The sequence below is a fragment of the Hyperolius riggenbachi genome, chromosome 1 (assembly GCF_040937935.1).
Source record: "Hyperolius riggenbachi isolate aHypRig1 chromosome 1, aHypRig1.pri, whole genome shotgun sequence".
NCBI lineage: Eukaryota > Metazoa > Chordata > Amphibia > Anura > Hyperoliidae > Hyperolius > Hyperolius riggenbachi.
The window spans coordinates 191,535,615-191,560,146 of NC_090646.1; the positions used below are offsets into that span (position 1 = coordinate 191,535,615).

A 24,532-nucleotide genomic window follows, 5' to 3' on the forward strand; every position below is an offset into this window, starting at 1 on the left:
GAGTTGGTTAGCGTGTATATATAAGATCTACAAATACTGTAAATTAATTACAAATATGCTTGGGCAATGTCATTATGCAAGCGATAGTGAATGAAAATGCTTCTGTTATGATCGGCCGTTGCTTGCCATTCATGGAATTTGACAATAGTATTTCTAATAAATCTAATGTGGACCTGAGGATGATGAAAACAAAAAGTTAGATACTTGCGTACAAAGAGGAAAGTCTCTGGATTCTTCAGAGGTTTCCCACTTCCTCCTCAAGATCACTGCATGCGCAGTAGCATGGACCCGATAGAGCTTGGATTTTTTTCCAAAAGCCTGAGCAGGTTCGGCACGAACTGCACCTGTGCTTCGGGGGATCTCTGCGCTAGAACAGTGAGGTGGAGGGAGATGGGAAAGCCTCTGGAGGAGCCTCTTCTGAGTGAAGTATCTAACATTTTCATTTTATAATTATCACTGGTTTACTTTAAGGCATTTTGATGCCCATTCCTCATGTCTGAAAGGTGGTCTAAACCCTTTCTTAGAGCAAGTAATAATTACCTGCTGTACCTTCACCTCCGAAAACTTCCCCAAAGCTCGGGGGCCACCCACTTCCAGCACGTAGCCCCACCTCTGCTAAAAACCGCCATCAGGTTTTCTCTATTCACGAGTGAGAAACCCAGTGGTGGATTTTAGCAGTGGGCAAGGCTATGTGCCAGAAGCAGGCAGCCCCCAGGCTATGGGAAGGATTTGGGAGGTGAAGACATGGCAGGTCATTACTTACTGTAATAAGAGAAACCCTTGAATTTATAATATACGCTGGATTTCCACTTGCACACATTTCATTTCTTTTCCATATTATCAATTCCTAAAGGATGGCTAGCAGTCTTCTGACATTTCCAAAACTGTACCGAAATGAAAGTACCAGAGAGAAGAGGCACACAAACTATAGCAATGGTGCTGTTTTAGCTAGATGTTTATTTCTGAAAACCTTTAGGAAGGTTTTAGGGCTTTTCATTTTTTTTAAAATAAGATTGTACTCCAGATGGCATGGATACACCATACTTTAGAGAAATACAGTTCACAGAGCTCTAAAATTAGGGAAAACATTTGTGATGAATAAATTACATGTTATGACACCATAAACTGTACTTCATTGGTAGGAATGGGAAATGTTCGCTTTCCCTTCTTGTCTGGGGTGTGTGCACTGTAATTCTTACAATGCAACATGTACGGAAGTTTATCCTGGGGGATCTTGCTGTATCTCAATACAGAAGTGTTTAGAATATTCCTCCCATTTTTGTTTTCTTTTTATAAATGTGATGATAATCTGTTTAGTCATCCAAGAAAAAGTAGTTTCCACTCTTCTTCTGATCCACGTCCTGCCAAGAAAGAACATGTGTAAGTGAAATGATGTTCCAAAGGCGGCCATAAACATATGGGAAGACTAGTACAGCAGTGAGATGTTAGATGAGAATGAGAAAGACATTGTGTTCACATTCATACATTTAGCAACATCTATATATATATTTTTAATAAAATACATTTCACATTAAAATGTTTATGCTGTTCTGTTTCGTTACCTTGATGGAGTTCATCTTGTTTATTCTTGGTCTGTAGTTGTTAGGGTCTCTCCTAAATGTAATTTCCAGCTGAGACAAAAATTTGTTCATGCCAGCAAGAAGTGTTTGAGGGCTGGAAAAAAAAACAAAGTAACTCAACATAAGTTATATAAACCAGAGAAGAAAATGTCATGTGAAAAAAAAACAACTAACCACTTCCTGCAAAGTGGACGCATTAAATGTTCTAGTATGACCTAACTGCAAACAGGACGTTTTAATGCATCACTCCCTTCTGCTGTCTCTGTGCACACGCACTTACTCGTCTGTGATTAGTGAATAGGAACGTGTTCCCTGAGCCAATCAAGAGTGCCTGTGAATGAATGATCACGGCTTTGCTAGAAGCCATGCTCATTCATGAAAATGAAAGTAAAAAATAAAAGTTACACCAGGGGTGCCCAATAGGTCGATCGCGATCTACCTGTAGATCGCGGCCGCCTCCTGAGTAGATCGCGGCCGCTTCATGTCATAATCTGAAGCCGCGGTCGTCAGATTTTGGTGTGTGTGTGTGTGTGTGTGTGTGTGTGTGTTTTCTGCAGTAGCAGTGTCTAGTTTTTAACTATAGAAGATGGAACTGGAGAAAGTGTATTTTTCACGTTCCTTATTTTTACAATGCATAGAAAAATTACTAAAAACAAAAAGCCTTATTTGTGGCACCAAAAAAATAAATAAATCTATCATTTAGGTGTGATAAGTAGCGATATATGATTAGGTATGGCCTAATGAATAGCTGGAAGGTGAAAATGGCTCCTGGCGAGTGAAGGTAAAATAGCCTGTAAAGTGGTTAAAACAAACCTGAACTTTTAAAAGTAAATTTAAAATTATATATGTTACAGCCAGAACCTGAAGTGTGGCCACTTTGCGTTCTGGCCGGCCAACATGCAAAGTGGCCGCAGCGCAGTGGCCAATGTTAGAAATGGAATGATTACACTCAGCTACAATGTATTTTACGGCCGTCTCACTGCGGCCAAATGTATTAGAAGTTGGTTAATTTAATGAAATATAGCCGGCGGCAAAGTAATAGATGAAGCAGCCGGCTTTCGCACTGCCTCCTCTCCTCCTCCTCCACCCGCCTCTCTCCTCTCCCTGCCTCCTATACGATATACGGAGCAGCCGGGGACACGCGTGTTCCCGAGAGTCGTTCGTCGTGGCAGGGGAATCCTGCCGTTCCTGCAGAGTGGGTGCTAGCAGAAGCAATGTCTGCAGCCTCCCCGCTCTGCTTCCCCTGCCGCGACAAATGACTCTCGGGCCGGCTGCTCCGTATTGTATAGGAGGCAGGGAGAGGAGAGAGGCGGGGGGGAGGAGGAGGCAGTGCGAAAGCCGGCAAGCTTCATCTATTACATTGCCGCCGGCTATATTTTATTAAATTAACCAACTTCTAATACATTTGGCCGCAGCGAGACGGCCGTAAAATACATTGTAGCTGAGTGTAATCAGTTGGCCGCTGCGCTGCGGCCACTTCGTACATTGGCCGGCCAGAACCCGAAGTGGCTGGCCAGAACGCGAAGTGGCCACACATATACATAGAGTGATGAATAGAAGTTTCCTGCAATCTCCCGTTCTTACTTTCAGTTTAAGTGTTGTAATTCAAATGTGAAGTGTAAACATAAGTCATGACAGTGTGATGCTAGCTACACACGATGCATTTTTTGGTCGATTTTCCGTTTGATCGATTTTTGATTCATTTTTTCCGCTTGATTCTCTTATCAATTACCATTCACTTCTATGAGAAATCGAACAGTAAAACAACCGAAAGTAATATCGGACATGCCGTAAATTATCTATCGAACGCAAAAACGTATCGTGTGTACCTAGCATAAGGAACATCCTGGTTCATTTAGCTCCTCCACAGAGAATTAAATCACTATTTGCAGCACTATATTATCAGGAGTCTGTGTGCAGACATTAGTATTTCACCTTCTATTTACTTTATAGGAGAGCCCGATTGCATTCAACTGCCTGCCAATTAGCATACTGGTCTATTTAACTTGCAAAAAAAAAAAAATATATATATATATATATATATATATATATATATATATATATATATATATATATATATATATATATATATGTATATATATATATATAATTCTTATCCCTGCTAAAAGCCCAATCCAATGACACTTAACAGAATTATCTTATGATATCACAGGATGACAGGCAAAGACACGTCTGAGTCCCTCGCCATCCTCCGCGGTCTACCATTCAGCCGCAATCAGCCCCGGTAACTGGCTAAGTTGAGTCAGTCGGGGTCTTCTGCGCATGCGCAGAAGGTTCGCGCACGATTTCTTTCTGACATGCTTATGGGGCTGGAGGAAGCCCCTGGTAAAGTATCAAATTGTTTGTCTTAAAGGAAACTAGAGACGTTATAAAAAAGATTCAACAGTGTTACTGTATACCGCACTATGTAAATCCTGCAAGGCTGGTATTTTTTTCTGGTGGCTGCAGAGTTCTGATTAACAGAAATTCTCCTATATAATTTGCTTCTTTTTTTTTATCTGTCTTTATAAAAATGTTACCTGTTTGCAACTGTATCCCTGGAAGGAATACCATCAAAGACGATGACACGGTCTGCAAGATAGGTGGCCATAATAAAGTCATGCTCCACAATAAAAGCAGTCTTCTTGGCATGAAGTATAAATCTGCAATAAGACCATATATTAGCTTCAGCACTGGAGAAATGATTATTCTATTACTACAGCATGCGAAGGATAAATAAAAAATGAATACCGCTTGATAACTCTGGCAGCCATGAGACGTTGTTCAGAATCCAGATAGGCTGATGGCTCATCAATAAGGTACACGTCAGCAGGTTTGCCCAAACACAAAGCCAGAGCCACACGCTGCAACTCACCACCAGACAGTGTCTGCACCTGTTACACAACCACACACAGCTGGGAGGTTACTGAAAGCACTGGTGCCAAATCTTACACAGGAATTTACAGAATGTAACTTTAATGATAAAAATTGCTTATATTTTACAATATTCATTTATAAATCAGCCAATGTTTGCACACTGTAAAAACTTAGGTCACCCTAAATTTATCACAGGTGGCGATATCTTTACTGCTGGGAAGGTGCATCACTGCCGAATGTTATTTGTATGTTCTGAAGTGAGCAGAAACACCACCTGGTCTCCCAGAGTGCACTTGGGCAGAAGGCTGCATAACTAAATAGCCGAGGCTAAACATCACTGGAAGGGTGGTGTTACATACCAATATACAGCAGTATATTGACATCAGAAGTGTTTTTGATTCTGAAACCAGGAAAATTGTGAATATTATATTACATTCTACTGTATGTTATTGCAGTGCCTGAGTATAAGGAGATTTCCTATGTAAGAGAGCTCAACAAAATGTAGTTATATACATGAAAGTCTGTAGATGGTGGGCCAGCAAACTAACAGCTTACCTGCGGTCTGCAGACTAGGCCATGTTTTAGCACACTTCAACCAGTGAAGTGACAGTGCTGCAATTTGTTAGGCATGTCCACAGGTGACAATCAATGCTTGCTGATAATAAAAGTCCTTTCTTGCAGCACGTAAGTGACCACATTAGCCAAACTATTATATGTAGGAGTACTTCTATCTACACATTCTGGCTTATACTACTAAAAGAAGTGCAGAATCCTGAACTGTAAACCACTAATGCTGCATTTTATGCCGCCATCCAGAACTATTTTTTAAGCAGACTTCAAGATATAAATAGGATAAATTGCATAATGTTCACATCTACAAACATAACGTTGAGCAGATCTCCAACTAAAGTTTTATTTACATTTTGCATAGAAGAGGCTTAAAGGGAAGGTCCAAGCAAAAAAAAAAAATGAGATTCACTTACCTGGGGCTTCTACCAGCCCCATGCAGCCATCCTGTGCCCTCGTAGTCACTCACTGCTGCTCCAGTCCCCCGCTGGCAGCTTTCTGACCTCGGAGGTCAGGGCCAAATTGCGTACATTTTTACACATTCCCGCTAGTGCAGGAACATTAACATATACATTTTTACGCGTTAGTGGTGAAACGCGTAAATTTTTGTTCCTGCACTAGCTGGAATGCGTAAAAATGTATGCAATGTGGCCCTGACCTCCGAGGTCAGAAAGCTGCCAGCGGGGAACTGGAGCAGCAGTGAGTGACTACGAGGGCACAGGATGGCTACATGGGGCTGGTAGAAGCACCAGGTAAGTGAATCTCATTTTTTTTTTTTTGCTTGAACCTTCCCTTTAAAGTGAGCCTACGGTGGTCTCAAAAAACAAAATAAACTAGGCTACCTGATCTGCGGGGCTGAGCGAATCAGATAGCCACAAAAAACACGCTGCGCCTGTGGTCCACAATGACCCACTTTCACTTGCATGACCTACAGGTCACGACGCTGCACTGATATACTGTGTTGTCTCTCATAGCATGCCGGAAGGCGGGGGAGCGGCAGGGGGCGCAGCCAAGGAGAGAGAGCTGCCCAATGGCAGCTCTGTAAACTCTGCAGGAACGAGTTGTAAATAGGGAATTGCTCTCCTCAATGTTTACCTCTGATAGAGCTACAAATATTGCAGCCAATCTTGGGGGGGCGTGGTGTTGTATAGCGCAGAGGTGGGGGGCAGAAATCGGCAGTGAGAGGACACAGAGGCATGTCAGGAGGCAGAGCACATGCCTCTGCGTCCCATCTGCCCCCCGAAGATCCACCTCGGGTTCTGTAAGGTGGCCATACATCTAGCGATTTGGCTGTACAATCGATCATTCGATTCAATTTCATCGAATCGAGTGTTTCAGAATGACCAATTAAAAGTGGCCGATATTACGTTGAATCGACCCGCTTAGTCGATCGAGCAGGATGCAAGATATCTGTCCAAAGCACAGGAATCGGCTACTGTTCATATATCAATCGATTGACTGAATTGATTTTTGCATTCAGCATGTGGATTCACAACATCGATCAGATCGATTAGTGAAGGTGAATCACATAGGGTGTCACTTGTGTGGGCCACTAGTCGATCGCTTTGTCGACTGAATAAGAATCGCTAGATGCATGGCTACCTTTACATTGGGTTTTGCCATTTCCTCATTTACATACTAAATGTTTCTTTTATAAAGTGGTAGGTGGCTCTTGTCAGGATTATCTGCAGTTTCACACTTCCTTACCTTGTGACACCCTGGAAGAGGCAGGACTTTCAACAACTTCCTTCCCCTGAGATACCCTGGAATTAATTTCAAGGACAGGAAGTGACTGAGTAGTGACATCAGTAAGAGGTTCTAAGCCTTCTCCACCCCTATCCAGAAAAGTTTTGGGTGTATTTGGACTTTCAGGGAAAACACACATGGTATTGAGATTAAAGGACGATACCTCTTGGTCGATAATGTTTTCAATCTGCATTGGCTTCATTACATCTGTGACAAACTGAGGGTGTGTATAGGCGTCTCTGATCTTCTCATGGAGCAGTTGGCGGACAGACCCCTATTTACAACAAAATGTCAGTATGAGAACACAAGTAAATGAAACACTTAAGCGGCTATGCAATGGAAAATAACCCACAGCAAGAATCCTTATTGGATTACTATAGTCAGTGGAGTAAATAGACTAGTTCTCAACCATCAAAGTACTCTACACCAGTGCTGGTCGTAATGGAAAAATCTACGCTTACGGATCATTATGCGTAGCATTACACAATTACGGTTACGGCGTAGGAAATTATCTACGGTTCATCACTGTAATTACGCGTTACTGTACACAGTTACGCGTAAGGATACTGTAATGTTACGCGTAGTGCCGTAATACCCATTAATGCGTACTTTTTGACGCATACGGACAATGTGTACGCAATAGCCGTCAATGTGACAGCTATTGCGTACACATCATTCGTATGCGTCAAAACGTACGCTTATATACTGAAGGACGGGAGAAGATACTATTGGTTGCTTAGGATGTTGACTGATTGGCTACTCTTAGAAAAGGGGAGTTTTTACGTTAGTAATTACGCGTAAAATTTTGCGTAAGTCTTCGGAAAATTACGCAGCAGTTACGGTAGACAGCGTAATCCCGATACCACTTAACTGCTTACGCGGAAATAATTACGCGTAAGACCATAAGTTACGCGGAGCGCTTACGCGTAAAATTTGCATTGCATTACGATGCGTAATTACTCTCATGCGTAATGTCGGCCCAGCACTGCTCTACACACAAAGTAATTGCTGCAAGGACTAAAAATAAATATACCGGTATACCCAAATGTAAACAGATGTTTTGGAAGAAAAGAAAATGCCTCCAATTTAAAGAGACCAAAAAAAAGCCATAATGAACTTACCTGGGGCTTCCTCCAGCCCCTCTTAGTTCGTGATGTCCCTTGGTGTCCTCCAGGCTCCCTCCGTTCTCCCCTGGCGGCTCCGTCAGAGGAAAAGAAGAAGAAAAGAAAAAAACCGCATGTGCGCAGTAAGTTTACGGCGACGGGCGCACAAGTGAGACGGGCGTGCGGAGGGGCCGCGCATGCGCAGTAGTTATAGCCGAAGTTGTTACTCTAACGGAGACCTCGGGGGAAGAACGGAGGGATATCGCGAACTACGAGGGGCTGAAGGAAGCCCCAAGTTAATTATAAATGTATTTATACTACACAGCATTCAACAACATTCCATAGGTGCTGACATACTAGGACGGTCTTTAGAGCCTTCTAATTGTTGAACACCATACATGAAAAGACCTTCAATGATGTGCTGTATTCAGTTATCCTTAATTAAAAAACAAAAAAAACAACTTACTGTTGACTTAGGGCTGATCTTCTGGGGTTTGTAGCTTACATTAAGGAATGGTACATCACCTGCAATGATAAAAACATTAAACTGATGACAGCGTACAGAATGCACTGGAAACATTTAGCCATTAAGGTAGGATCTGAGATTGCGCAATGGTGGTGCTGTGTGTCAACTCAGCCCACTAGCAACAGTCTCTGCCATCAAAACAGCAGGAGTCCACATTGCTAGCTGGCATCATGAGCTGGATGACATCTGGAATGAATGCCACCAATAAAGGTAACTAGAAGTAGTGCGGTGACATGAGTCCCAACAATTTAAGATTGACATGCCAAATTAAGGATGCATGTATGAGAGGTGGACTAAGCGCTCTGTAAGCTTCAAAATAACCACTGCCACCCTGCCGCTTCCTGAAGCCCACGGATCCAGGCCAAGAAAGGGTATGGTTAAACGACAACTGTAGTTAGTGGCATATGGAGGCTGCCATATTTATTTCCTTTTAAGCTATAGCAGTAGCCTGGCGGCACTGCTGTTGTATTTGGCTGCAGTAGTGTCTGAATCACACCAGAAACAAGCATGCTGCTTGCTTGTTCAGTGTCTATGGCTAAAAGTATTAGAGGCAGAGGATCAGCAGGGCTGTCAGGCAACTGGTATTGGGCAAATGGTGTGGCCAAATAAGAAAACTTTACCCAATGGCTTTCATTCCCCCTCCCCAGAGGCTGGTTGAACCTTCCCATCCTTGGGACCTTATTTTTTTTGTGATGTTTCACATAAGAAAAAAAAATGATTTTTTTTTACCTCCTTCATCTGGCTTCAGCCTTCCTGCCAGCATTCGTATAAAGGTAGTTTTGCCCGTTCCTGTTTAGAGACACAAACAAACAGATTCATTTTTTGCAACATAAGCAAATCATGATTTTTCAGTTAATTAACATGACACCACAAGTAAAAACTCCTAGAAGCACTAATACTGCATCCCCACCCCAGTAAGCTACTGACTCCACTAGTGATGATTCACTCCAACAATCTCTGAATCTTTGCACAGAACTATTTTTTCCTGCTTATGTACAGTGGATCCACTTTAGATTTTCAAGTGACCAAGCACTGGTCAAAAAGTGACCATGTGGCGTTATAGGTCACATGCAAGTCTTGAACGTCTCAGGATTAAAGATTTGCGTACGGCAATTCAAGTATCTGAAGAGTGGGGAAGGTGCGTGTTTGACAGAATAGGCAAATAATGGTGTGTAGCTACTTAGGATCGTATCAGATCATCACTAAATGCCAAAAAGTCTCAAGTTTGTGGCACCAACTCTTACAACAAAATACAATCAGCCAGTATTGGATGGACAAGCCAATCAGTATGATTCTACACATTAAGATCTATCAAAAAACAATGTCTTCAATCCACTAAGATACATTGGTAAAAAAAATAAAATAAAAGGTTGATAAAAACACAGAATTCTGTGTTTGACTTTTTACGAATTCTAGATTAACGAATAATTTTACCTCTTGTGGTATTTCATTTGGTATTCGATAGATTATTGCAGTGCACAGAAAATGGATGAAAGATGCGAGATACAGATAGCAATTTGTTTTTAAAATTATACTGACAAGTAAAATGCAAGTCCACGCTACTTTGCACTAGTCGGTAATTTACCTCACTAGTTGGTCATTTCAATTTTCTATGCGCCAACAGCTGTGAACGGACATTTCACAAGGTTTAGTAGATTGAAGCCATTGTTCTAATTCTTGTCCTTTTTATTAAAAAGAACAAAAATAAACCAGGTTTTAGGATCTACAGAGCTTCCTCCTGCTTCATTATTGTACCTGGAGCAATAGGTAGATGGCAGTGTCCAAAAAGAATAAAACAATTAAAAACTATTAAAAAGGAGAGGTACACTTGACTTACACCTCCCAAGGATTTTAAAGCAGCAAAAATGCTCCAATACAACTCGATTGAGATTCAAACAGCTTTTCATTGTTTTTTTTTTCTTTTTTGGCACCTCCATCTACCTATCGTTACTCATTACACCTCTGTTGGGAGGTTGTATTTTTAGCATACCTCTTTTTCCCAAGACCTAACTATTAGGAATGTGGATCCTTGCAAGACCAATTAAAGGCAGTAATTCCTCCGTAAACCTTATTGGTGGTTGCAGTTCTTGTGCTACCTGAAATCTGTTAGCGACTCTTTTTACATAACATCCTGGTGTTTTAATATACTGCACTACTGGCTCCTCATACTCTGTCTCCCTTATGTTTTCTTGGTCCATAGATTGCCTTGGTCCACCCCTCTCCACATCGTAGCTGGAGGTCACAGTCAACCAAGTGTTCAATGACAATGAATTACATTTTGGCTGTCCCTTCTGCCTACTCCAGCTACACAAATGCAAAGCTTTGCTGGATCCAGAGGGCTTTCATTTAAAGAAACTTGGGTTTCCAAGCAATCAAGCACTACAGAGAGACATCTACGTTATTCAATCAGTGAAAATATCTAACATTTACATGAAGTAGTATAAGACCCATTTTGCAGTGTATTACTTGTGGCTAAAGCTGGGCATACTGTCTCTTCCTTGAAGAGTATGTAAGGCATCCTAAACATAACCGGGAGAGGGGATTTCTGGACAGAACAGTGTATGGGAGGTAAGGTACAGTACATACCATTCTCTCCAAGCATAACCATTATCTCAGAATCTGTGAACTCTCCAGCCACAATGGCCATCTTGAAATCGCCCATCTTCTTCTTCATTGACGGGTACTTATACATACACATCTTTTTCACTTCTTCCTCTGTAGCAGTTTCTGCCACTTTAAATACCAATGAGGTATCCCTGAATCTTAAATTTTCAGTGGGCACATAGCCATCCAGAAAGATGTTGATACCTGAAAACGGGGCATAAGCAAAAGACATTGTTCAGACCTAAGGAGACACTAACTGAGATCAGAGAAAAATGCATTTCTGCACTATACATGTGTATGTGTGCTGCCAGCAGAAGACTGGACGTGAACAATTAAATGTTACCCTGTGGGTTTTACCAGGTACTGGTTATTGAGTTTGTGCCATGCTTTGTGCCCGTAACGAGAACACTCTTAAAAACTGCCCACATATCCCTTTTCTTGAAAGCCCCCAAACAATATTTCCTGCCTCCCCTTCCCATCATAGTACAATATCTTGGGAAGATTTTATTTGCAAGAAATCTTGTCTAGTTAAGTACATTTTGGCTTTCAATAGTCTCAATACTACCAATTAGTATTAATGTGGCTCATTTTCACCAGATAACCGTCATTTTTTTTCTAGCTCCCCGTCTCAATCAATGAACCTTCATTAAAGCACGTTTAAAAACCACACTGCTCTCTACATTTCTCCCAAAAAACCTTCAGATAGCTCATAGATAAGGGGCTATATTAGGGGCGCTAAGACTGACTAGAAGTGCTTTTTCACTCTCTCAACCTATGCGCAATGGGCACGCATGCACATTTTTATGCAACCCCAATGTGCAACATACGCAATGAATGTCTATAGGAACACAGTTTCTGCATGACTTATATGCTGTAGCACAGCGTGTAGACTGATGACATCATCCATGTGCCAATTTGGCCCATCTCTTCTCAACTAAACTACTTCCACCAAACGTTCCTGCCCACAGAAAAAAAAATCCCATGCACAGCAATGCTTAGGTCACTGTAGGCATTGAAACACATACATTAACCTCACATGTATGTGTATTGGCCCTTAAAGAGGCACTTAACCCCCCTGGCGGTATGAAAAATTCCGCCAGGGGGCAGCGCAGCAGTTTATTTTATTTTTTAAATCATGTAGCGAGCCCAGGGCTCGCTACATGATAGACGCTGCTCAGCGGCATCCCCTCGCCCGCTTCAATCGCCTTCGACGATCTCCGATCAGGAAATCCCGTTCAAAGAACGGGATTTCCTGGAGGGCTTCCCCCGTCGCCATGGCGACGGGGCGGGATGACGTCACCAACGTCATTGGGAGTCCCGATCCACCCCTCGGCGCTGCCTGGCACTGATTGGCCAGGCAGCGCACGGGGTCTGGAGGGGGGGGGGGGGGCGCGCCGCAACACATAGCGGCGATCGGGCGCGGGCCGGCGGCGATCAGAGTGCTGGCGCAGCTAGCAAAGTGCTAGCTGCGTCCAGCAAAAAAAAAAAAATTATGAAAATCGGCCCAGCAGGGCCTGAGCGGCACCCTCCGGCGGCTTACCCAGTGTCCAGCACGGGGTTACCGCTAAGGAGGTTAAGTGGAAAAAAACAAACAAAAAAACAACAACAACAACAACAACAACGAGTTCTACTCACCTGGGGCTTTCCTCAGCCCCCTGCAGCTGATCGGTGCCCTCGACGTGTGTCTCTCTGATCCTCCTGGTCCCGGCGGCGACCACATCCGGTTTCGCCATCAGGACCCGACAGGCTGGGAACGCGAGTAATTCTTCGCGTTCCCAGCAACAATAGCTCCCTCTATGTTGCTATATGAAGAAGGAGCTATTGTTGCTGGGAACGAGAAGAATCACTCGCGTTCCCAGCCTGTCGGGTCCTGACGGCGAAACCGGAAGTGGTCGCCGCCGGGACCAGGAGGATCGGAGAGACACGTCGAGGGCACCGATCAGCTGCAGGGGGCTGAGGAAAGCCCCAGGTGAGAACTCGTTTTTATTTTTTTTCACTTAAGGTTCACTTTAGCAATCCAATTGTATCATCCAATCTCCACTATAGTGACAAAAATTGCTATTTCTAAATAATTACACACCAAAAAGGAAGTAGTTTTACATATTCTAGCTCCTCTCCCCTCGGCATAACTTTGTCTGAATTTTTCTGCTTATAGCAACATTAACAGAATGTCCCACTTGCGGACTTAGGAGGCCTTAGTTGCAATTTTTCTGCTAATTCTGTTAACTGCTCTTGTTCAATGTTATTTTTTAACATTCGCGTTCCTACCTGCTTTACAAAAAGGCGACAGGTGATTAATGAGATGCTAATATGCATTTTTTTTCAGATTTAGGCTCTTTGGAATTGGACCAATCAAATGCAGCAGCATACATTTGCATACAGCTAACATCTGCATCAATTTAAAATTACTAGCGTTTCTATGACCATCTCCAAAAAAGGGAACTTCTGGGTCTGAGCTTTCTCTTCATGGCTACATTTACTGTGCTGGTGGTGAAAATGGTTGTAGCCAATAAACAAATTCCATTTGAATCAGAATATGTTATACAGGTATACTTTTGATGACTGTTCTCAAAGAATGACGTACCTTCTCTGACGCTGAAAGGCATAGTGACTACACCGTAAGCACTTGGTACGCCATACAAGCAGCAAATGAAGTCAGAAAGATAATCCAAAACACTAAGATCGTGCTCTACAACTATGATGTAGCTGAAAAATAAAAATCATGCCATTAAACTCAAAAACAAGAGAAAAAAACAAGCAAAAGCCAGTTATAAAAGCAAGTCAAATCCTGAAACAAGTGTACTGATACTGGATAGTTTTACGCATCTGCAGAACAGTGCCTAATCCCTGCCGCCAAGTTCCCGGTCAGTCCCTATTCACAGTGGTCAGTTGTGTTGCACAATAATTCTGCATGTCAACTCACTGCCCATACAATTCTATGGGGCGGTTTACAGTACTGCGTTGTAATGGATTGCGTTATGACTCGCTGCATGCAGGCTTTGAATTAAAGTCTATGTCCAGTCTCCATTGCAGTTCACAGTCATTATAATCCGCAAGTTATGCAACTGGTCACTGTGAACCTAGCCTCACACAATTTTATTTCATGTACTGATATTAAGGCTGCTGGTCAGCGAGATACTATGAACAACCCAGACATCCATGATAAAACAAAAGAAAAAACAGGGCACCGAGAGCCCAATAGTGCAATATAGTTTTAACAGAGAAAATCTGTCTAGATAGTTCGTGCAGAAATATACTCACAAAAAAGGGTCACCAGCAGGCAACCACTTGAAAGGCAGGTGGGGAGAATTGGTACCCGACCCCACTCGGGTATAAAAGTCGCTCTCTGTAGACAGGAGAAAAAAGGGGGCGTACCCCTCCACCAAGGGTGGATAAGTAATATGTATCAAACGCAGATAGAACAGAGGCGCCAAAAAGAGTAAAAACACTATTATTTAAAAACAGTAAAAAGAGGGAAGGTAAGGTGGACTTACCTCCCTCTAGCAGTGGAAAACAAAACTCTGAGGTAGAGTAGAATGCATTTATTAAACAGTGTAACTCCTAAAGATGCAACGCGTTTCGCGGGCCACAGCACCGCTTCCTCAGGCTATACAGGAGTTCAAAAAAGCTGTATCCAATCCAAGTATTGAGACAGAGGTGCTCATTCAATACTTGGATTGGATACAGCTTTTTTGAACTCCTGTATAGCCTGAGGAAGCGGTGCTGTGGCCCGCGAAACGCGTTGCATCTTTAGGAGTTACACTGTTTAATAAATGCATTCTACTCTACCTCAGAGTTTTGTTTTCCACTGCTAGAGGGAGGTAAGTCCACCTTACCTTCCCTCTTTTTACTGTTTTTAAATAATAGTGTTTTTACTCTTTTTGGCGCCTCTGTTCTATCTGCGTTTGATACAGACATCCATGATGGCAATCATTCTGAAATGTTTGGCAGAACACGAGAGATACATTCCATCTCTCTGCAGACAAGAAAATTCAAATTTCCTAGGTGTCTTTTTACATAAGGAAAAAGTTCAGAATTACCAATAAATATGCTAATTACCACGTCTAAAGTAAATGTTAAGTACTTACAAAATACATTAAAGGAAACCTAAACCAATTGAATTTAATTGAACCAATTACCTTTTGGAATATGAAATCTTTTTTTTATCAAATTTTGCCACTTTTCCTTGCTCCTCAGCTTTGCTGTATGGCTGGTGGTGTAAATTCTAACGGTCCCTAAATATGGCGCTGCAGCCGCCGCTCTGCTTTCATGTTCAGAGTGGCTGACAGCGCAAGAATTCCCTCTCCTCTGCTCGTGCACCGTCAGTGCACGAGCGTCTTCTAGTCCTGCACACGTCTGTCCTACCCTGCAATGCACAGCGTGCACATGTGCAAAATTGAGAGGACGGCTCCGGAACGAACTCTGCACGCAGTGTGCGCTCAGCAGCGTGTATAAGATAGCGTGTATAGGATCCAACAGGCGGAGATATTTTAGCACCGGGGAGAAGGATGGGTGCAGAGATGCCCGCGCACTGTCACCACGCTCACGAGGTGACGTGCGCGCATGAAATACAGCCGCTCACAAGCAATTTGCCGCGTGCCTGCTATTTAAAAAAAAAAGGCATCGGCACTTGGACCCGTGGAGGTCTGGCAGCTCATTGACTGGCCAGTCGATTGCAAATGCTGAGGGGGCACAACATCAGAGGAAAGCAAGGACGGGGGAAAAATATAAGAGCAGACACTAATGTAAGTGTATGATTAACTTTAAAAAGAAAAGTATTATGTGTATTTTGAAAAGAGAAATTGCTTTAGGTTTCCTTTAAGTAAGAAAGTGAAGATTTGTAAGATCCTGTGGCTGCTCATGGTGGCAGAACACTGAGACCCACTCTGAGGCGCAAGCCTCTGGGTCTTGGCCTGTCTCTGACTAACTGGAGCGCATGGTGATCATTGGATAAGCGGCAGACACGCTCTCAGTACGCGCTCCGCCGCGTTAAACATTAACCACACGTGTGCATTCTCTGTTGGTTACTTTGGATTCCTTTACTTTCTGATTGGTTAGTCCTAGTACAAAGGAAAGGTTAGCGCCCTTTGTCATCGCCCATGATAGCCTATGCTGGGCTTGTTGCTGACACTGCGTTCACACCAAGTTACCTGTCTTGCTGCCGACTTGTGTCTGTCTCTTGACTAAGCTTCTTTCAGATTGCCTTATTGTTGCCGACCACGCTTCTCTATTGGATTACCCATTGCCGACTCAGCTAGTACCTGGATTCCTCTGACTGCCGCTTGGACCGACCCCTGCTTGTTAAAGGACTTCCATGAACTCTGCCTGGACTGACTCTGGCCTGTTTGACCACGCATCTGTCTAGTGATTATACTTCAGCCACAGCCTGCTATCTTGTCATGTGGATTGCCTCAGCTTATAGGCCTCATGTGACTATTAAGTATACTTTGTTGCATTGCTCATTGCTGTGTTTGGTGATTGTTGTCTGTCAGTTTGTATGCTATCTGCCTGCAGGGTATTGTAGTTTGTATTAGGCAGGAGTTTCCGCAGGCGTTAGGGCTGGGCTGTGGGTCAGTCATATGGGCATACAGCCTGACTCATAGCAGGGGACCAGACCAGCCTGACAAGATTTTTTTTTTTATTACATCTAAGTGACTTTTTTTCCAGGACAATCTTGGCTTTCTGTAATGATTACATCCAATTGCTAGTCTAACAGTTCCCCAATGCTGCATAGATACATTGCAAGGCAACCCCCTCCCCTTCAAAACACTGTCCTTGTCGCATGGATAAGCGAGTGCCCTGCCTTGCATTATTTACCACTCCGTTCACCTTGTTGCTTTATTTAAATTTTATTTAAGTATTTATATAGTGCTGACAAATTATGCAGCGCTGTACAGAGTATATTGTCTAGTCACTGTCCCTCAGAAGGACTCACAATCTAGTCCCTAACATAGTCGTATATGTCTATGTATTGTGTAGTGCATGTATTATAGTCGAAGGCCATTTTTTAGCCAGAAGCCAATTAACATATCTGTATGTTTTTGGGATGTGGGAGGAAACCAGAGTGCCTGGACTCTGCATAGGGAAGAAGGAAGGGAAGCACTTGGGGAGTGAGATGCCTTTCCATCATCAGGCGCCTGAAGGCACAGTGCCTTATGGTACATCTGGCCCTGTTAAAGGCTCATTCACACTAGTCAGTGAGTTAAAATGCATCAATAAAAAAAAAGAAGTGTGAATTGGTGTGAGAGTTGCTGGGCATTTCCATGACTTAACTCCTGACAAGTTGAAATACACTGCACAACAACATACTGTTGCAGATAAAATTAAAGTTTATGGACTTTCACATTCCCTTGTAAAATGCACATTATGTGCAGTGAGAACGAACCCTAAGTGGATAAAAAACAGGAACTGAAGTATGTACCTAATACAATTTATGATTAATATAAGCATAAATAGATGACTGTGAAACTGCTCTGCACACTCACACCGTGAAGGTCTAAAGAAGAGCCAAGACGTACCTAATGACCTAGTTAAATGTACACTGATAGGGATTTCTCCCCATCAAGAATACATTTCTCTACATATACTAAGTTAAAACTGGCACAGAGACTGGGTGGCTGCAGTGACAAAAGGTGAAGCAATGACTTAACACATTTTTTGACTTGATGCAAATTCTACTCCACCTGGCATGCAGACTGAAACTGGATCAAATGCAATTGCTGCAGATTAGCCTTGGTCAAATTCCATCCTGCATACTAGCTGCAACATCAGTCCAACAAAGTCAGAAACATTTGAAATACATTCTATAATGTTGCAAAGCTACTTAGAAAAAGTTCTGCATAACTCACTTGTAAGTTAGCAGATTGCTTACCGGTCAGGGTCGATGAGTGATCGTATTGTAATGGCAGCCTTAAGACGTTGCTTTACATCTAAGTAACTAGATGGTTCATCAAACATGAAGCTGCAAAGGCACAAACCAGCATGAAATTCTAAGTACTCGAATGAATATAGAGAAATTGGATTAATAATGAAAACAAATTCTCTTACATGTCAGCTTTTTGGATACAAACAACGGCACATGCAAACCGCTGAAGCTCTCCTCCAGAAAGGTCTTCAACATTCCTGTCTCTCAGATGAGTCAGATCTGTAACACCATTGCCAACATATGAGGTTTGTATAATATGTGGTTTGTATACAGAAGACAAAGCAATGATGTGACAACAGTCCTCTTCAGACAACTACATGAAACATAACAAGCACGCCTCAGGGTCCCAATGAGGCTTCCCCCTCCCCTGCAGCTGCAGGCAGTCCAGCGCTGACTCCCAAGAAGTGTCCCGGAATCCTCCCTCGACAAGCCTGACAAGCGCTGATTTTTTTTTACCTTTCCTGGCTCCAGCGGGGCGCCACACGGAGATAGGCGGAAATAGCCGATCTCCTTCGGGTCAGCTCTACTGCACAGGCAATTTGTGCCTGCGCAGTAGAGCGGACACAACTGGGAGCGGCCATTACCACCCATTTCTGACCAGAGAGCCGCTACTGTGCCTGCACTGGAGCCGGGAAGGTAAATATTTACATCCCCGCTGTTCAGGGAGCTTTATCTCCGCCGCTGTGGGATCAAGGAGGACAGGGGAAGCCTCAATAGGATCCGGAGGCTTCCCCTATTCCAGGTGAGTACCCCCCAGAGGAGGTTTTTCTTAATACAGGTTTTCTTTAAATTGCATCTTTGGCCAAAACAAGAGAATATTGCATTACTTGTAGGCAGGCAGCAATCTGAGGGTGCGTACACACCAATTTTGACTGGCCAATCTTACCACTTCCATGTAGTGTGAGGGTTAACAGATTTTAAACACTTTGAACAGATTGTGTAGGTGAGCTACATGGAAGTGGTAAAAATTGGGCACTCACGCGCACCTCAGCAGTACATTATCAGTAACCTTTTATTATATCCACAAAGTTTTGACACAGAGCCTTCTCTCCTGCCTGACTTGATTTTTGCCTCCATTGCTGTTTTTTGGTGCAGTGTCAGCAATCCATCTAATGAATCATGTGTGTGCTCAAATTATTTTCTTTACAGCCTATAACCTGTGCATCCAGTTTGTTTACGTTATAAACGTGAAAACAGGCAACTTGTTAATGACTAGGAGAGTGATACTGGTTCAAAGGAACGCAATTTCACCTAAAACATAGCTTTTATTAGTTACTTAAAGAGACACTGAAGCGAAAAAAAAATTATGATTTGTATGTTTAGTACAGCTAAAGCCCCATCTACACTATGGGACATTGCAGCGATTCGGCGGCTCGATTAGCCACCGGATCGCCTCTTCCGCGTCCCCGCTCGCGCGCCACATTCGATTCCCTGCTCGTCCCCGCCGGCGCCGCTTATCTTCCGCTCGATTCCCTGCCATTGTCTCCTCGCGGGGAGCGAGCAGGGAATCGGCGGTGCAGAGATCCGTCCTGTCGGATCTTATCAATCGAGCCGCATCAGCGGCTCGATTGATAAGGAGCATCGCGGCCGCATCTACTCGTGTAGATGCGGCTTAAGAAATAAAACATTAAGATCAGATACATCAGTCTAATTGTTTCCAGTACAGGAAGAGATAAGAAACTCCAGTTATCTCTATACAAAAAAGTCATTAAGCTCTACGACTTTCAAAGTCGTGGAGAGGGCTGTTTTCTGACTTTTATTATCTCAACTGTTAGTTAATTTTTTACTTTTCCTTTGCCAGAGGAGAGGTCATTAGTTCACAGACTGCTCTGAAAGAATCATTTTGAATGCTGAGTGTTGTGTAATCTGCACATATTATAGAATGATGCAATGTTAGAAAAAACACTATATACCTGAAAATAAAAATATGAGAATATTTTCTTTGCTGCTAATCTTCTAGTAATTATTCATAGTACACAACCAATTCATTATATCATTTTTTTCACTTCAGTGTCTCTTTAAAATATCGGGCAACAACATATCTATGACACAGTAAAAATGCAGAGCAAGGAGACCTGATCCTACAGGACAAATGTCGTCCAGGGGGCTGGAGGAAGCCCCAGGTATGTATAAAACTTTTGTATTGCTTCCTCTCATGTACCCTTTTAAGTGCAACGGTCAGGCATAAAATAAAGTATCAATTATTTTTATCTGGTAAACAATAAGGATGCTAACCAGGCAATCCAAGCGTAAAAAAAGAAAAGAAAAAAAAAAAATCACTATTTTTCTTGTTGATAAATGATCATTCACCAGTTTACCTGACTTATTTAGCACACACACATTTTGCATGCACAAAGTTGCAGTGCATGCTGGGTTGTCCTTTTTTGCTTCCCTACTTTCCCCTCAGACTTGACTAATGCAGCCTGATTGGCTGAAGCCTCTTTCCCTCCTGTTTTCCCCTCCCACACCTCTGTTCCTCTCTGATTGGCCAATATTTCTTATGCTGAGACAATGCACTTTCTATAGTGAATGTCAGGCAAATCAGGCAGAGGAGAGTAAGGGAGGAAATTACATCAGGATTGGCATCAAAATAGCCATAGTTAAAATGGAAAATGCTAAGAAGGATTTTCTTTTTTTTTTACTGTAGAAAAATCACTAAATTCAAAAAAGACAGTGCAATACATATGTTATTTAAAGTGAATGGGAACCGCATTTAAAAAAAAAAAATGAAGCAAATACTTACCTAAGGAGAGGGAAGGCTCTGGGTCGTATAGAGCCTTCTGTCTCCTCTCTCGGTGCCCTCTATCCTGTGCTGCCTCCCCCCCCCCCCTGTTTCAATCCCCCGCCGAAAGGGTATTTGGAAGTCTTCGAGAGCAGTGTCCTCCCGAAGACACGCGGCTCCATACTGCACAGGCGTGAGCGTGCAAGAGAGCGTGCTTGCGCAGGCGCAGTACAGGGCCGCACTTCTTCAGGAGCACTCGGGCTCCCTGAAGACTTCTGAAGCCTCCTTCGGCCGGGTAAAGCAGTATTTGACTAATTTAGTCAAATACTGCTACCGGGCGAGCGAGCACTGGAACAAGGGGACCAGGAGAGGAGCGGGATGGCTCTATAGGACCCAGAGCCTTCCCTCTCCTTGGGTAAGTATCTGTCTCTTTTTTGAAATGCGGTTCCCATTCACTTTAAAGAGAGTCTGAAGCGAGAATAAATCTCGCTTCAGACCTCATAAATAGCAGGGGCACGTGTGCCCCTGCTAAAACGCCGCTATAGCGCGGCTTAACGGGGTCCCTTCACCCCCCTCGATACACCCGGGGAGCGCTTCCTGGTTGGGGCAGGGCTAACCGCCGCAGCCCTGCCCCACGCGCGTCTGTCAGCGCGTATCTCCGCCTCTCCCCCGCCCCTCTCAGTCTTCCTTCACTGAGAGGGGCGGGGGAGAGGCGGCGATGCGCCGCTGACAGACGCGACTGGAGGCAGGGCTGCAGCCGTTAGCCCTGCCTCCAGGAAGGGAAATTCTGCGACCTTTCTACGACACACTTTTGCGGGGGGTGGGTTGGGGGTGAAGGGACCCCCGTTTAGCCGCGGGATAGCGGCGTTTTAGCAGGGGCACACGTGCCCCTGCTATTTATGAGCTCTGAAGCGAGATTTATTCTCGCTTCAGAGTCTCTTTAAGTACAGTAAGTATTTACCTACTTAAATATGTGTTTTTTTTCTGAGAAAGTATGGCTGACAGCTCCTCTTTAAGTAATAAATATGATGTACATAGGCTCAATTCCTGTCTAATTGTAAATGGACCGGTGATCATTTTGTCACTTCCATTGCTCGATCTCAGCAGATATATGATCAATAATTGATCCAAATGCCCCCCCCCCCCCCCCAACTAGCCCTGCTTTATTAGGGCCTAATCCTAATTGCAGTATAACTTACCCATGCACCTATTATACAGGTCCTTCTCAAAAAGTTAGCATATTCTGATAAAGATCATTATTTTCTGTAATGTACTGATAAACATTAGACTTTCATATATTTTAGATTCATTACACACAACTGAAGTAGTTCAAGCCTTTCATTGTTTTAATATTGATGATTTTGGCATACAGTTCATGAAAACCCAAAATTCCTATCAAAAAATTAGCGGCGTGGCATGAAGGCAATCAGCCTGTGGCACTGCTCAGGTGTTATGGAGGCCCAGGATGCTTCGATAGCGGCCTTAAAAAGTGGACATAAATAAAAAAATACAAGATTTCAGAAATAAAATCTATTTTCTAAATTATAATAATAAATAGCAGCCTTTTTTCAGCTGCATGATGACAAATATAAAATATTTTACATTTATTGGAGGAACCCCTCCCTTCCTTTCAAATTGCCAGGATTTTTTCCGGCAAACTGGTGGAGTAGATGGTGTCTGGCAATGGAGGAATTGCTAATGGCTGCCTCCAGTATAACATTAGCTATGAAAAGAGAAGGGTGAAAAGCATGCACTGAAATGATCATAGGTTTGAAGGAGCGTTTATCTTTGTATGTGTCAGAGTTGTGCAACTAATTATTTTTAATAAAAAAAAAAATGTTTGGTTTGGGTCCGCTTTAAGCTCATCCAGAGTGTTGGGTCTTGCATCTCTCAACTTTCTCTTCACAATATCCCAAAGATTCTCTATGGGGTTCAGGTCAGGAGATTTGGCAGGCCAATTGAGCACAGTAATACCATGGTCAGTAAACCATTTACCAGTGGTTTTGGCACTGTGAGCAGGTGCCAGGTCATGCTAAAAAATGAAATCATCTCCATAAAGCTTTTCAGCAGATGGAAGCATAAAGTGCTCCAAAATCTCCTGATAGCTAGCTGCATTGACCCTGCCCTTGATAAAACACAGTGGACCAACACAAGCAGCGGATATGGCACCCCAGACCATCACACACTGTGGGTACTTGACACTGGACTTCAGGCATTTTGGCATTTCCCTCTCCCCAAGTCTTCCTCCAGACTCTGGCACCTTGATTTCCGAATGACATGCAAAAGTTGCTTTCATCTGAAAAAAGTACTTTGGACCACTGAGCAACAGTCCAGTGCTGCTTCTCTGTAGCCCAGGTCAGGCGCTTCTGCCGCTGTTTCTGGTTCAAAAGTGGCTTGACCTGGGGAATGCGGCACCTGCAGCCCATTTCCTGCACACGCATGTACACGGTGGCTCTGGATGTTTCTACACCAGACTCAGTCCACTGCTTCCGCAGGTCCCCCAAGGTCTGGAATCAGTCCTTCTCCACAATCTTCCTCAGGGTCCGGTCACCTCTTCTCGTTGTGCAGCGTTTTCTGCCACACTTTTTCCTTCCCACAGCCTATTTGTTCAGAAATTTCTTTCTGTGTATTACCCTCTTGCTTGAGGGTGTCAATGATGGCCTTCTGGACGGCAGTCTTACCCATGATTGCGGTTTTGAGTAATGAACCAGGCTGGGAGTTTTTAAAAGCCTTAGGAATCTTTTGCAGGCATTTAGAGTTAATTAGTTGATCCAGATGATTAGGTTAATAGCTCGTTTAGAGAACCTTTTCATGATATGCTAATTTTTTGAGATAGGAATTTTGGGTTTTCATGAGCTGTATGCCAAACTCATCAATATTAAAACAATAAAAAGCTTGAACTACTTCAGTTGTGTGTAATGAATCTAAAATATATGAAAGTGTAAGTTTATCTGTACATTACAGAAAATAATGAACTTTATCACAATATGCAAATTTTTTGAGAAGGACCTGTATACACAAATGCTAGATTTAGCTTAAAGTGGACCTCCATGGTAAATACTAAAATCCGGCAGCCTGCAAGTAAAACCGTTATATTTACCCGAGAAGTCTTGTCCCGCGATGCCGTCCCGAAGTCCCTGCATCCCACGACTTCCGGTGCCTGGCCCCACCTCCTTTCTCTCCCCGGAGAAAAATGCCAAGCTATTTACCACAGAGTTTACCCAAAGATAGTGTCACGCCAATGAGCAGGACCGCAGCAGCAGCCCCAGGACCGCCTAACGCCAATTTGTGTCAAGTCCTGGGGCCGGCTACTGCAGGAGATCGTGCGCGCATTTCCTGCTTGGGAGGCGGAGGTCCACCTCACCTTCAGTCTCCCAGAGGTGATCGCCGCTCGGGAGACTGGTAGACGTCGAAACCGCCGTCTTTTTACAGGGTACAGCACTGCGATCTGATGCAGCGCTGTACTGGGGACAGCCGAGTGACACGGGCACAAGAGAGCGATCGTCAGTGATAGGCTGAAGCCTATCACTGCCGATCGCTGTGATAGGCTGGCCGAGGAGAGAGGGAGGGTGAGAAAAATAAATATGCTTATTTCAAAAAAAAAAATTACAATAAATATTTGTAAAAAAAAAATAAAAAAAAACTGGGGGCAATCAGACCCACCAACAGAAAGCTCTGTTGGTGAGGAGAAATGGGGGTTGGAGGAGAATCACTTGTGTGGTGTGTTGTGCGGCCCTGCAGTTTGGCCTTAAAGCTGCAGTGACCCATTTCAGTAAAAATGGCCGGGTCTTTAGGGGGGTTTAGCACTGTGGTCCTCAAGTGGTTAAAGAGTTGGTAAATGAGATGCTAATCATATTGGCTTGCATGCAAATTTAAAGCAAA

General features: G+C 43.4%; 1 protein-coding gene across 1 annotated transcript in view; it reads right to left on the reverse strand.

Annotated features, from left to right (window-relative positions):
• Nucleotides 1–937: 937 nt before the first annotated feature.
• The window catches only part of ABCE1 (ATP binding cassette subfamily E member 1), a 37,025-nt gene continuing 13,430 nt past the window's right edge, over nucleotides 938–24,532 (reverse strand). Inside the window, exons 8-18 of the mRNA XM_068279356.1 lie at nucleotides 18,051–18,147; nucleotides 17,875–17,964; nucleotides 13,588–13,709; nucleotides 10,986–11,207; nucleotides 9,129–9,188; nucleotides 8,340–8,398; nucleotides 6,934–7,044; nucleotides 4,332–4,474; nucleotides 4,121–4,243; nucleotides 1,563–1,674; nucleotides 938–1,361 (exon numbers count right to left, since the gene is read on the reverse strand). Of these exons, the coding sequence (XP_068135457.1) occupies nucleotides 1,314–1,361; nucleotides 1,563–1,674; nucleotides 4,121–4,243; nucleotides 4,332–4,474; nucleotides 6,934–7,044; nucleotides 8,340–8,398; nucleotides 9,129–9,188; nucleotides 10,986–11,207; nucleotides 13,588–13,709; nucleotides 17,875–17,964; nucleotides 18,051–18,147 (1,187 nt within the window). The 3' untranslated portion in view covers nucleotides 938–1,313. The remainder of the gene's footprint in view (nucleotides 1,362–1,562; nucleotides 1,675–4,120; nucleotides 4,244–4,331; nucleotides 4,475–6,933; nucleotides 7,045–8,339; nucleotides 8,399–9,128; nucleotides 9,189–10,985; nucleotides 11,208–13,587; nucleotides 13,710–17,874; nucleotides 17,965–18,050; nucleotides 18,148–24,532) is intronic.